This window comes from Sturnira hondurensis, unplaced genomic scaffold (genome assembly GCF_014824575.4).
Source record: "Sturnira hondurensis isolate 20B ecotype Veracruz unplaced genomic scaffold, ASM1482457v3 Scaffold0024400, whole genome shotgun sequence".
NCBI classification, from domain to species: Eukaryota; Metazoa; Chordata; class Mammalia; order Chiroptera; family Phyllostomidae; genus Sturnira; species Sturnira hondurensis.
Window position 1 is genome coordinate 4,907,504 of NW_028097031.1, and position 14,353 is coordinate 4,921,856.

The window sequence follows — 14,353 nt, forward strand, 5'->3', positions numbered from 1 at the left end:
CTGTGATGCACTAGTGATTCCGGGAAAAGGAAACCCAGGGGGCACGGGGGGGGGAGGGGGGCGGGGGGGCGACTCCTCTCGGGGTCACATGATTTCTGCAAAGTAGCCTCCGGGTTTGGAGTCCTCAGGGTGTCAGCTCTGGGGAGGGTTAGTGTGACACCGACATCCCAGCAGGACAGAGGACAGTGTGTGTGACGATGAAGACCACATCCTCAGCTCAGAAAAGGAGCAGAGGCAGCTTTAAGAGAAAGCACATGACAGCTCCTTCAGGGCCCGAAGCCGGTCCCCTTAGAGGGAGGTCACCCCGATATCACACCAGAAGAGCCGCATCAGACTCCCTCTTCCTTCCTCAGTTAAACCCAGACCGAAGGAAGAAAGGAGGGCAGGAAGCGAGGCAGTGCGGGGAGAGGGGAAGGCCAAGAGGAAGGGGAGCTCAGGAATACTTCCCCGTATCCAATACTTTACAACCGCAGGAAGTTGTAAAACCAGACAGTCTGGGGTCTGGGAAGAGCCACCAGCCCCACCCCCCGAGCCTGGTCCCTGCCCGCCTCAGACCCCAGCCGGGACCCCACGACAGACATCACCCCACACCGGGTGGGGATGGAGGCCCAGGCCGGCGCTGACTGACGGGTGAAGTCGTCGCCCTTGCCCGCACCTACTGGTCCTCTGTCCCCCAAATCGGTAACTAGAAAGAGGTCAAGTTTGTGTCCAATCTGGAGGACCTTTTTAAAGCTCCAACTGAAGTCTCCACAGCGCGCCCGTCGTGTGGGAGGCGATGGTACAGGTGCTGGAGCCAGAGCCCTCACACCTGCTCAGGGCTCTGTGCGGGGCGCCAGGCCTCCCCTCCCTGAGCAGTCGAGGGGGGGTGGGGGGTGCTGGAGGGTGGGGGCGGGGGGCCGGAGGGCGGGGGCGGGCGCTGCTCTCACCCTGCTCTTTCGTTTCCGAAGGCCCACCACATCCTCCCGGCTCTCGGTATATAGCGTGACCGGCTGGGCCTGAACAGAGTGCGCCTGATTGATGTGGGGAACGGCAGCCACAATGAGGAACCCCGGAGCATGCCCGTGGCCCTCTCTCTCCGTGGCATTTCTTCTCCTGCTCATCCCTGAAGGTAAGGCCAGCTCTTGGCGTTTCCTTGCAACCGAAGGAGCAGACTTGCCCTGATTTCGGCCACAGGAGCTCAGGGCACTAGGAGACCCTCCCCTAGGCCTCTGCCTTCTTTCTTCAGTTATGAACTTGTCTCTATTTCAGGAGGAAAAACATCCTTCTTTCTCCTTCCCAATTTCTTCACAAAAGATCGTAGAACCATTGGCACTTATCGCTGCCAGTGTGTAAAATCGCCAAGAAGCGCAATGCAAAAGCGAACAGCCCAACCGCCCCTGGTGGGACCTGACAGCAGCTTTCAGGGGGGTGGGCGGGCCCCTGACGTGATGTCACTGGGACGCGCCTGACCTACACCCCTGCAGCGAGTCAGGAGCCGTGACAGTTCTCACCCTGTCTCTCTAGGCCAGTGCGGCCCTGGGGGACACTGGCACCAGGAGCACCCCACATCTGCTCTGCGGGATGGCACAGTGTCTGTGCTTAGCCGATCCTCCCGTGTGCTGAGTAATGACCAGCGAGCCTGGTCTTGGGTGGGGCTCGGGTGCGTGCTTCCCTGTGAAAGGCAGTAAAAACCCCCGGCATCCTTGCTTCGAGGGCCACAGCCCCTGGGGTGGCTGGAGGTTGTCTTTAAAAATCCTTCCAGGAGGGGAGGACCTCCAGGACAGGGCTGAACTGCATGGGCAAGCGTGGAGCAGCCCGTGGGTTTGCGCACGGTCAGCTTTGGCGGTGGGAGTGGGGCGGGGCAATCTTGCCAGAAGCTCCCAGGAAGTCCTCTGGTTCGTCTCGCACCTAAGAATGAGAAGAGACTTTCACAATCCAAGGTCTCGGGTCATTTGAGGTAGAAGAGTGGGCACAGCATCGGCGCGGCTAGTACAACACCATCCAGGCGTGTCAGATTCTCCACCGCGGTGAGCACAGGGCACGCACAATTCCAGGCACACCTTCTCTTCGAGGGCAACCACAGAACCCATGGGCTCGGCTCTGCTTGGCTTCCTGCAGCTGAGAGAGTGGTGTGGGCCCCCAGGGGGACAGACCCCACAAAGCGAGCCCCTCAAAGAGGAGGACACCTGCGGGGTTTTTAAGCCACGCGGATACCCCCTGTCCTGCCCCGCTGATCCCGATTCGGTCTGGTTCTGGGGTGGCCCACAAGTTGCTGGCTTTCAGAAACGTTCCCACCCGTTCTAAAGCCCAACCCCTTGGAGGACGGTTGGTTGTGGGAGCTGTGGACCTTTTTCTGAGCCGGCATATGTGCCCCCCAAACACGGAACTCTGCCAAAGAGGGGGGTCCTGTTGGCTTCTGCACCCCAGAAGTTCCAAAGAGGCACCTTTGGGGCCTGTCTACACATGATACACCCCTGGGAAAACTGAGATGTGGCTGGGGTTCTCTTGGTTTCTCTAAGCTCCTTCTTTTCTTCCTAGAGCCTGCAAGATCCCCAGCCCCCCAGCTCCCTCCTGGAAGGCAGAGCCCTTGTCACCCTCTTTCCCTCCCCTCACTGTCACGACCGACACTTTCCTGTGACTCTGGCAGGGAGGTCGCAATGAGAATGGAGTGCTCAATACTGGGCCCTATTTCAGAAACCATGGGTCTGGGCCAAGGGCCAGGAGAGCGATTTCGGGAGACTCCGGTTCGGAGTCAGGTGCGGGGAGGTGGAGAGCTGCGCATCCCCGAAGGCCCGGGATCTTCTAAACCTGTGTCCCGGGCTCTCGTCTTCCAGTAACGAATCTAACTCCTGGTCTTTCCCCGGAGAAACAGGAGGAAGGCAGGGGCCTCTCCTCGAGGCGTCTTCTGTGCTCCGGTCCCCTCCTTCCCTGGGAGAGAGCAGATTAAACCCTGTGGTTCAGCCTGGAGGGTGAAGGACAGCCTCAGGCGCAGTCGATAGTATTCCCTCAACTTATGCATGAGGAGAGTGCAGATTTCAGCGAAAGGAAGTGTCACAAGGGCCAGAGAGCTCAGGGGCAAGGTCACGGCTGAAAGGTGCTAACATCACTTTGTAAGCTAGGTGTTGTTGTAGCAACTTGGGGTGCAGAGCGGAGTTCCTAGGCCTGAAAGGGGGTGGGGTGGGAGGCCGTCAAGGTTGTCTTGGTCCCTAGCATCTCCTGTAGCGACTGTTACCATGGAGATCAATGCACAGCAGCTGTCCAACCTTTGCAAGCCCTGAGGCCTGAGTTCAGATTTGCAGCCTGAAGATCCCCGTGGCTTCTGTGGGGGAAAGAGAGGAACCTCTGGGCGAGTGAAGCAGTGGGGGGTTTGCATTCAGATATCTGGACGTCTGCATCAGGGGTGCGGGGCCATACTCCCACCCACACTTCTGCTCCAAATCTGGTCTCAGAAGCGTGGCTTTAGGCAGAGCTCTGCCGGGCGGGCGTGGATGTGAGTTTCCCTCTTCTCTCTCACAGCTCTCTGTGTACACATTATCGGAGGGAACGAAGTCACTCCTCATTCGAGACCCTACATGGCGCTGATTAAGGGGGTGAACGACACCATCTGCGGGGGGGCTCTGATCGAAGACGGATGGGTGCTGACGGCCGCTCACTGCCTCCTGTAAGTGCTGGGTTCGAAATGACAGCTCGCGGGGATATTCTGATTCCAGCAAAGGTTAATTTAAAGAGGAAATCCCTCTAGAGCCAGGGAGGCACTCTGGACTCTCATCACCCCTGACCAGGAGTCAGGTGCAGACTGAGCCCCAGCAAGGGAGGCCAGGGGGGGCGGCACCCACAGCCCTGTCTGCAGGCCCCATGGCAGCACCCAGGGGCTGGGCAGCCTGGTCTGCCTTTCATTCCATGGCTGGGGGAGAGGGACCCCGGCCCCCAGTCCCCTTCAGAGTGGCCCACAACTGTCGAGTCAAGAAAACTTGTCTCCAGGGCCCCAAGTTCCCCCAGGTGAGCCGCCCGCCCACCTGCAGCCTCACCTGCAGACTTTCTGTGGGCCACCTGCGTGTTTCCTCCAGGGCGGTCCTGTCTCCACTCCCAGAGTCCAGCCTCTAAGCCTGGCTGTCCAATGTGACGGCCACTGTCACACTGACTATGCAAATTCCACGTGGCTGTACAAATTTAAATACAATTCCAAATCAATTTCCTTGGTCACACTCGCCCCATTTCACATCCTCAGTGGCTGTGTGTGGCTCCCGACCCCCTCGTGGACGGTGCAGATGCAGAGGACATTCCCTCCCCCAGCTGTGCTCTGCTGCGTGGCCGGTGCTCACATCTCAGTGAGACTCCTGTCAGCTGGGGTGTGGGAGCTCAGCAGTGTGGGCAATGGCGCTGGTGTGGGCGTCACGCTGGTGCGGTTTCCAATGGCTTGGGGATGGTCCTCACCTTAATGGTGGACAAACCAGAGCATGTTTTGATTTTATTCACTAAAACGAACTTTAGCACAGAGTGGGAGGGTCGATGTGGGTCCCTCCTTCAAGCCACCATCTTCCAGGTGCCCACACTCAGGGCCAGGCAAACGGGGTCCCCACTGGACGGTCTGTTTCTGAACATTTACCCACTTCATACGAGGTTGTTGTCACCTCACGGAAACGCCGCAGTGAGTCCCTCTTCCCAGCACCAGGTGGCTTCTGTCTCTAGACTGCTGAGACCTTCGTCCCCTGTGATCTGCTGCTCCACATTCTGTCACAACCAGAGGAGGGTCAGAGGGTGGGGGTCAGGAAACCCACCAAAACTCCACCAAAGATCCCAAGACCAGGCTTAGCTGCCGTGGGATTCTTCCTGTTTCCAGCAGACCTTGCTTGGAGTGCCAGAAGCATGCGGGTGGGGGCAGCGATGGTGATGGTGAATTCTCAAACATCTTTTTACATGAAAAGAATAAACATCTTTTTATTCTTCCAAGTACCCATTTTGTTTTCTGATGTAACAACAAGCATGTCTATGACGAGCAGCTTCGTACAGGGGACAAGGCAGCCGACCGGCACGTGGCGTGCTTGGCTCCTGACCGAGAGAATAAACCCAGTGACAGCCCCGGTGTCTGTTTTCAGGAACAGAAGGTCCAGCGTCATTCTCGGGGCTCACTCGAGATTCAGCGAGGAGCCCGAGAAACAGATCATGCCTGTAAAGAAAACGTTTCCCTACCCATGCTACGACAAGGACACACATGAGGGTGACCTCCAGCTGGTCCAGGTGCGTACCTTTGCTTGTCCCTCTGACGCACCAAAGGGCACAGAGCCACCTGCTGCCCAGCCACCTGCAGGCATCTCTCAGTGGTGCCCCTGTAGCGACAGCCCGCACCCACACAGGTGGGCCCTGCAGGCTATAAAAACGTGAGTGGGTTCACTATCTCGTTCTTTTAACTCTTCCCGTTTGTCTTCCAACAGCTGCAGAAAAAAGCAAAAATTACTAAGAACGTGGCCATCCTTAATCTCCCTAAAAGGGGGAGTGATGTCAAACCAGGAACCGGCTGCCAAGTCGCAGGATGGGGGGTGACAAGCAACAACTTTCATGAGCCCAATGGCCTGAGAGAAGTCAATGTCACAGTCATTGACAGAAAGACCTGCAACGACCCACGCCACTACAACTATAACCCCGTGATCGGGCTGAACATGCTCTGTGCCGGGAGCCCCAAAGGAGGAAAAGACTCGTGCAATGTAAGTACACCGGGACGCCGCCCCGCCCTCCCATGCCGGCTGGGCGAGGCCAGGCAGAGGTGGAGACCCCAGCGTCCTGCTGAGTCGGCTAGCGACGTCGGCTCCTGCCGGGTCCTAGGTCTCAGCGAGGTGTGCGGTTCGCAAGAATAACACGCTTTCTGATGGTGCAGGTTGACCCCGCCATGGTCTCACGTCATATCAAAACCCCGCAGGAGCCCCAGCCGGGTGGCTCAGTTGGTTGGAGCATTGTCTCATACACCAAACGGTTGCCGGTTCGATTCTCAGCCAGGACACATGCCTGGGTTCTGGGTTCAGTCTGTGGTTGGGGTGTGTTCAGGAAGCAACTGGTCAATGTTTCTGTCTCCCATCGAGATCTCTCTCTCTCTCTCTTCCTTCCTTTCTCTCTAAGATCAGTAAGCATATATATCCTTGGGTGAGGGCTTAAAAAAAAAAAGCCCACCCAAGAAGCAATGTTATTGTTTTTTTCTCATTTTTCACTTTAAGATATGTGGATCTAAATTTGTGAAACTGTAAAACTCAGGAGAGCCAAGGTCAGGGTTCCCCTAGGCCCTGCCATGCCCTTTTCCCCGAATTCAGCACAGCCCCCAAAGCCCTCTGCCGTCTCAGCAGGCGGGTCAGGCAGGCCCATCCTCCCTAAGCCTGACTGAGGACTGCAGGCCAGCCCCCACAGCTTCCCAGATCCAAGTCCAATGCCAGGAGGGCACTTGCAGGCACAACCCCCATGGAGGACGTGGAGGCTCTGTGTCAGGGTCCCGGAGAAGGGATGGGACAGGGCCCCGCGTGCGGATGGAAGTAGGAGAAACACTGTACCATTTTTAAGCTCTGGGCGCTGGCTGTCATCTCTCGCCGGTGCCGAATGCCCTGCCGGGCGGGCTGGAAGAGGAGTGTGCCATGTGCTGGTCTGGGAATGAGCAGACCTGAGACCCAGGGTCCCTCTCCCTTCCTGGGGGCTTCTCTAGTCTCTGTGGAACCTGAACAGCTCACCCTAGGGGCGGGGCGGGGCAGTTCCCAGGAAAAGGGGGCCTTCTCTTGCTCTCCTGAGTCCCCCCCACCGTCCCTCTCTGGTCCTTCCCACACTGGGCACCCAGAAACCAGAAACTGTGTGCTGTTGGGACCCACACACGACATCCCCAGGCCACCACAGCACCATAAGATACCTGTCACCCTCTGCCATCCAAACTCAGCCATTCTTGGCCTGTTCTCCCAATGGCTCTGGATGGATTGAACCCGAAGGACTCATTATGGAGTCTCCAGGCACTCCCCCATCAGGCAGGAGACAGAGCTCTGGGCAGAGAGGACCCCAGCTTCCCACAAGGGCCGCTGACCTCACACACACACAGGTCAGTTCTCACGGGGGTGGGAGGCGGCCCCGCCCGCACGCTGCTGGACCCGAGCCAGCCACAGCCCCGAACCTGCAGAGCCCTGCACACCGCCCTGGGGTCCTCCGCCCCACCCAGCAGCAGGGACGCAAGCCCTGGGATGGACNAGATACCTGTCACCCTCTGCCATCCAAACTCAGCCATTCTTGGCCTGTTCTCCCAATGGCTCTGGATGGATTGAACCCGAAGGACTCATTATGGAGTCTCCAGGCACTCCCCCATCAGGCAGGAGACAGAGCTCTGGGCAGAGAGGACCCCAGCTTCCCACAAGGGCCGCTGACCTCATACACACACACAGGTCAGTTCTCACGGGGGTGGGAGGCGGCCCCGCCCGCACACTGCTGGACCCAAGCCAGCCACAGCCCTGAACCTGCAGAGCCCTGCACACCGCCCTGGGGTCCTCCGCCCCACCCAGCAGCAGGGACGCGAGCCCTGGGATGGACGCACACAGGCCCATCCTACCCCATCCTACCTAGGGTCCCTAAGAGACTGCAGGTCGACCCTGCAGGCACAGCGGGCAGAGTGACGTGGGGTCCTGACCGCAGGGTCCCTGCTCACTCAGAGGTGGAAGCACGGATTCCAGGGCTTCCACCCAGTATCAGCGGAGACTCAGGGGGGAGCTTTAGTCCATCCGAGAGGGTGAAGGACAGGCCGCTTTGGTTTCCTTTCTTCGGAAAGACAGTTCTCTGCGGGAGAGGCTAGGAAATGTGGTTTCTGTTTTTCCTCTCCAAGTCCCATCTGCATTTGACTGTTTTGCCCCTGAGTTATTAAGCACCCTGAGAAAATGACTAAGGGTCTCCTTCTAAAGCAGAGACTCGGTCCCCAAATCAGGGGACAGTGTGCACAGCAATGCCAGCCTCGCTTCCGTTTCCACTGGTGCGTGAGCAAATCAAGGAAGCCGGTCCGGAAGCGTTAAAATAGCCTCCACATTTTGGAGTTTTTTAAGCGCTGGCTTTCTGTGAAGGGAAGGTTGGTCTTCACTTTAAATGGAATTTCTCCCGCTCGGCGATGGCCGCGTCCCTGCCCCATGCTGACCCCCCACCCCCTCTTGTCGTCTCCAGGGAGACTCGGGGGGCCCTCTGATCTGCGAGGGGACCTTCAGAGGCATCACCTCCTTCGGCAAGGCAGGAAAGTGCGGAGACCCCCGATGGCCCGGGGTCTACATGCTGCTCTCCCAGAAATACCTCACCTGGATCATCAGCACCATGAAGAAGGCAGCTTAGACCCACGCACGTTCCTTCATCTGCTGTCACTTCCTAATCTTGTCTTAAATAAAGTCAGTGTGCATTACTGTCCCCGCTTCTCTCCGATGACTTCAGTGGGCAGAGCTCCCCAGCACAGTGAGGCTGCATCGCCGAGTGGTCTTGGGCGGTGCGGGGTGCAAGGGAGACACCAAGGAGCAGTGTCCCCGTGCTGTCCATGGGTCTAGTGACATGCAAACGCTGCTTCGCCTGAGCCCCTGCACTGCCTCCAAGGGACCCGGGAGGAGGGGCCCTCGGTCCAGGGTTCTGGTGACAAGCACAGCGCAGGGCCTCTCGGTGCTGCAGGAGATGGTCACAGCCAGACTGGAGCACGGGGCCGAGAGGGGAGGAGTTTGCCCTTCCAAGTTCATTGTTCCACACCTCCACCCGATCTTCAGATTTACGGGGAAAACCCCGAGTCTCTGGAAGAGGCAGAAACCGGACAAGCCTTCCAGGTGGCTGCACAGGCAGGCGAGAACTAGACATTGGGATGGCAGGAGTTACAAATGAGGCAGCTGCTCCTGAGCCTGGGCGCGTCCAACCACCATGGGGGTGGGCAGGGGGGGGCAGCTAACCCTCCTGTCCACGGTGGGGAGTCAGTGGGGAGTTGCAGCCGAAAAGTTTCCTTTGGAGAAAGCCCCGGGACGTGCACACAGCACATTGAACTCGGTGGGTTGTCAGTCGCCCAGGAGCCGCTTCAGTAAGTGACTGTGTGGGCAGATTCCTTTGACCTGCATGCGTTCCTTTAGGAACACAAACTTTACACACACACCACACGTGCCTAGTCCAAGAACGTGCAGCTACACTGAGAAACAGGCTCTTAAAGCAAGAGAAGAAACACACCTTAAAAACTGCGGAACGCTGACACTAACCCTCACTGCCGGTTAGACCGACCAGGCTCTTTAAAGTCACCAGGGCCTGGGGCTTCAAACGCAGCAAAGGAGGGACTGTCCCACCCCTGCACCCTGCCTCTGTCTCAGCCCACTCACAAAGCAGTCGTGTGGCACCCGTGTTCCCTGCTGGTGGAGGTGCGAACGGCACAGCTTCTCAGGGAAACGGGCCGTGCCCATTAAACTAAATGTGCGTGTGCCCTGCGACCTGACGATCGCATTCATGGGCACACACCGAACAGGAAGGAGCGCTTTTTCTTGCACCCAAGACATGTTCTGGAATCTGCAGAGAAGCTTTGTTCTTAAAGGTCAAACTGAAAATAACTCAATTATCCACCTGCAATAAAATGGATAAGCAACTGTACATTTAACAACAGAATATCACACGGCAATGAAAAAAACAAACCATAGTTACGTGCAGCAGCACAATTCGTCTTACACATTTAATGTTGAGGGAAAGAAGCCAGACAATAAATATTGTCCGTGTGACTCCGTGTACCTGGAGGTTGGCACAGGGCAAAACAAATCCACGAGGCGAGAGGTGGGCAAACAAACGGTGTAGACTGGGAGGAGGGGGAGCAGCAGGAGGAGGAGGAAGGGGAGGGGAGGGAGGAGGAGGTAAACAGAGAAGAATGGAGGGTCCGAGACGAGGTGGGGGCCTGCAGTGGGAGGGAGCAGAGCCAATGGCCAGAGCAAGCAAGTCGGAACAGGCATTACCCCCCCCACCCCGGAAAATACCTCCTGTAGTTTGACCTTCCCAACGGCCCCAAGCAAAAGACACCCCCACGCTGTTCCTATCACTGAGAAGTGAGGGCGCGGGCCCTCGGGGCTGTGGCTGCCGCAGCAACGCCACACACTGGCTGCACCGCCCGCCATGGCCGAGCCACGCAGGCCTGGTCTGGACTCAGAGCCAAGCGCCCGGCCGCCGCGGGAAGAGGGAAGGGCAGCCGGCATGCGCCATCCAAGGGCTGGTGCTGAGGACTGGGAGGCCACCTGGGTGGGGCCATGGGTCCCTTCCCAGAACCAGGGCTCCCCCAACCCACCACCTTCAGAGCAGGCATGTGGCGGGCACCTCGGATGTGGTGAACCCCACCAGGGTGGACCCTGCCAGCCTCGCAAGGTGCCCAGGTGTCGCTGCAGCCCCCCTCACACTGGTTTCCTGTGGCTGCCATGCCAATGAGCCACAAACCACATCACTTCAGACAACAGAAATGTACTTCCCCCAGCTCTGGGGGCCGGAAGTCCAAACCCAGAGTGGGGCAGGCCGGCTCCCCCGGGAGCTCCAGACTCCATCCTGCCTCTGCCCGCTTCCGGCAGCTCCCGCCCACCCTTGACCTGTGGTCACATCGCCTCCTCTTCCGTGTCTCCTGTAGGGACACTGTGACTGGATCTCAGGCCCCTCTGGATAATTCGGGATGACTTCATCTCAAGACCCTTAACTTCACTGCAACTGAAAAGACCCTTTTTCCAAATAAGGTCACATCCACAGGTTCCAGGGATTTGGTGTGGCTATTTGGGGGGAGCGTTTGCAGCCCATCACAGCCCTCAGGCCCCACGCCTCAGGAGCTTCCCCTCTCTGACCCACCAGCCCTGGGAACTGCTGGGTTCCACTACATCCCTCTTCTTACCCTCCCCCAAAACTCACCCCCTGGGGACCCCAGTTTCAATAACTAGCCAAATGAACCGATGCAACTCCATGAAAAAGGACCCCAAATCTCTCCCAGGAAGCACACACAGGTCTCACTCATGGACTTCTGGGAACACGCTCTTTTCTTTCGGTGTCTACTGACACTTCGGTTTCTCGAAGAACACGCTTGCAGCAATCGCCCTCCGTGAAGCTGACGGGGGTTAAAAGTGACAGACATGTTGCGTGATCAGTGTGTTGCACCAATTTGGGCGCTCAGGCTGAGAAAAGTAAGCGGGACTCCAGGCGGCTACACGCACGGCACACACCAGGACGTGGACTGTGACGGCCCGGTTCTGAGACGCACTCAGCCAGCGTCCTTTTGACTTGAGCCTCTCCAGCGACCCGTGCTCCTCGGACACGCTTCGCAAACCCTGTTCTAACATGACGGTGACGTTCACAATCAAAACTTCAGGCCCAAACAGAAGCCAACCCCATGAGAGGGTCCGAGCGTGGGGAAGAGGGGGGTGGAGAAGGAGGTCGGGCGAGCGCGGGTGGGTATTCGGGGACACAGCCAAAGTTGGACCAGGTGGGTGGTTGCCTCCGCACAGGACTAGCGTGGCGTATAATTCGATGAAGGGCCGGAGTTTCAGAAGCAATCTTGGGTACCAGCGCCTCGGCAGAGAGGAAGGCACAGACGTGCTTCTCCGGCCCTGAAGGAGACGCATCTCAGGCAGCAGCCCGCAGCACTCCGTCGCACGGATGTGCCGAGGCTTTTCTGCCCTGTGACGGACACCTGAGCTGCTGCTAGACCTCGCTGTTGTAAACCCGGCTGAATGAACGCAGGTGCTCCTATTCTTCCAAATCAGCGCTTCGGGCTTCTTCAGGTTCTTTGACCGAAACTGTCCCCCAGAGAACCACGGCTGATGGGGTGAGCCTTAGCAAAGGCCTGGCCACAATCTAAAATACCTTTTCCCCCAACTTTTGACCACAACGCGCAGTGAAAACTGCGCTTTCTGCAGTGGCCCCGTCGTAGCTCACACCTACTTTCCATTGTTCCCGCTCTGTGTTGCCCTGTGCCCGTGTGCATGCGGACCTGGGCTCACCAGATCTTTGACCCAACAGGTCACTGCCCTGGGGGAGAGGAGACCCCCCAGGGAGCACAGGAGCCAGCGGTCTTGGTCCCCATGGAAACGCTGACTTGAGAGAAAACAATGGGAGTTAAACACTGGACTGGTCCCATGCCATCGGTGCCTGGAGTGCGTCCATGGGACAAGTCCCTCAAGTCCCTCCCTGCAGAAGATTCTGGGTGTCTAGGAAAAGCGGATTCTATCACCCCTGCTCGGGGACTCACATCGCCCACCACGAAGCGAGGGTTGCACAGCGTCCTTAGAGGGAAAAACTGCTCTGTGGAACACAGGATTCCCCAGTTTATCTGACCACGCGATGAGAGTTTGGGTAACAACTGTCCCGCTAAACGCTGCGGGGAAATACTTCATACAAAAGAAACTGCCTTAGAGATGAAACCGAGTGTCCAGAAACTCAAAAGGTGCTGCGTCTTCTCTGACCCAAACATTTGAATGGGAGAAAAGTGTCCGTGTACACTTTGGAATTGGGTTTACTGACATCCAGGGAAATAAGGCCTTACAGCTAAAGTGCGTGCCGTTGTTGGGGCTGAGAAGGAAGGAAGTGTGCCTGAGTTCATTCTTAATTCCGAGCATCAGCAACTCCTAACAACACACTAGTGCAGCCGAGAAGTGATTTTGTGCGCCGGTGCATAACACACTGGTGCATTCATTACGTGCTAGTGCACACTGGGGTTATTAAAGCCACCAGAGACCGGGTCCGGCCCGGGCCCCAGGCGGGGGCTCCTGGGTGGGCGAGGAGGGGGCGCTCTGCCTGCGTGAGTCTTATCAAAGGCAAGAGGTTTGCCGGGCGGTTTCAAGGCTGCGTTTCAAGGAACGGTCAATTCTCCGATGGCTTTAATGCGATGCAGTTGGCCACGTAAAAGGCAGACTGACGGGGTTACCAGATCTCCGCAGATTTGGGTTCTGGACCTATGAATTCAGAACATCCTGTTATCTCCATGAAATGGGTCTAGTAAACACATGTGTGTGTATATAGTATATATGTAAGTATATGTACATATGTAGTATATGTATTAGTATTAATATATCACTATATTTATATGTAGCATATATAGTATATTTATGAATTATAGTAAAAGGTTAGACATAGAAACTTATGTCCTTTCTCTATAAATTTATAGACCTGCTATTAGTTGGATCAATACTCCTAATATCTCAATAGAGTACAAGAGCACCTGACTGTCAGCCGGTGCAGGTGGATGAAATCGGTGGGTGACGTCTCTAGGCCACTCAGTGACTTGGACCCAAACGCTGATAAAGATTCTCACCACCTCATCAAAGACCATAATGAACTCTCTCCGGACTAATTAAACGTTTTCCAAGGAGCAGGTAAATGGCTGCCCATCACTTTCTTCCTAAGATTTCTCAGAGCCCAGCATCACATTTTCGGGCCCGGCCCGGAACGGCATTCTGACAAATAGACCCCCAGGGCTCGAAGCCCCTCCATTTACACTGGCCACACGCCCACCTGCCAGCATCTCAGTGTGCCCATCACAAAGGGGGGGCAGGGGAGAAACCCCCACACACCCCGACACCGGAACTGAACCATGATTTCAGACACAGCGTGGCACTGTGCCGGCATCCAACACTCCAAACATGTCCTCAGCCACTGTCATCACAAAAAAAGGTGTGTTCGCGGTCCTCGTGGGTGATGACACTGGATGCAAACGGCACGGACTGTGACAGGCACAAGGCGCAGGACTGAGGTCTCCGTGGCAGCTTCTCAGGCGCGCTGTCAGGCCCGGATGCCCAGGGCGCTTCACTGAGGCATTTGGGGTTAGCCTGTAACCGATCGCAATTTCACATGCACATCGGAGCTACTTAAAGCAACAGGGAAAGGCTCTGGAACGTGCCAGATTTAAAGCCTACCTTAGGACGGGCAGCATGAGACCGACGGCCAGGATCAAAGACAACGCACGCTCGGACCAGTCAGGCAGGGCCAGAGGGACGAGTCGCTTACATGCGCCAGAAGCTCTGAATCCCCGAGAAGGCGCGCTCCTAACTGACACCGACTCACGTCCTCGTGCGCTTCTGTTTAGGTTTTATTTTTAAATGTCACATTTCTGTTTACTCAGGCTCCATAACCGACTGGGGACACAGATGTGACTGGCTCCAGTGAGATGCTTCCTACCTGCCGAGGCCCCGTGATGCCAGCTCAGAGCCCCAGCCACCGACAAGGACCTAGCCCGGTTCTCGGCCGCACCTCAGTCCCCACGCCCATGGTGGGAAGAGCGGGCAAGCAGAGTCACGTGGCACTGACACACTCACAGCCCCCCCGTCCCCTGGAAGGCCGGGGAGCCCTCGGATGCGGATCCAGCCATTCCTTGTACTGCATGGAAACATCACGCCTCTCACCCCGTCAGTGGTGC

General features: G+C 57.1%; 1 protein-coding gene across 1 annotated transcript; it reads left to right on the forward strand.

The window, feature by feature from the left end:
- Positions 1 to 980: 980 nt before the first annotated feature.
- LOC118981689 (granzyme A-like) lies at positions 981 to 8,369 on the forward strand. The gene is made up of 5 exons (XM_037038510.1): positions 981 to 1,108; positions 3,496 to 3,640; positions 5,076 to 5,217; positions 5,412 to 5,681; positions 8,143 to 8,369. Exons 1-5 carry the CDS (start codon positions 1,018 to 1,020, stop codon positions 8,302 to 8,304), a joined length of 810 nt encoding a protein of 269 aa, XP_036894405.1. The 5' UTR covers positions 981 to 1,017; the 3' UTR covers positions 8,305 to 8,369.
- Positions 8,370 to 14,353: the final 5,984 nt, after the last annotated feature.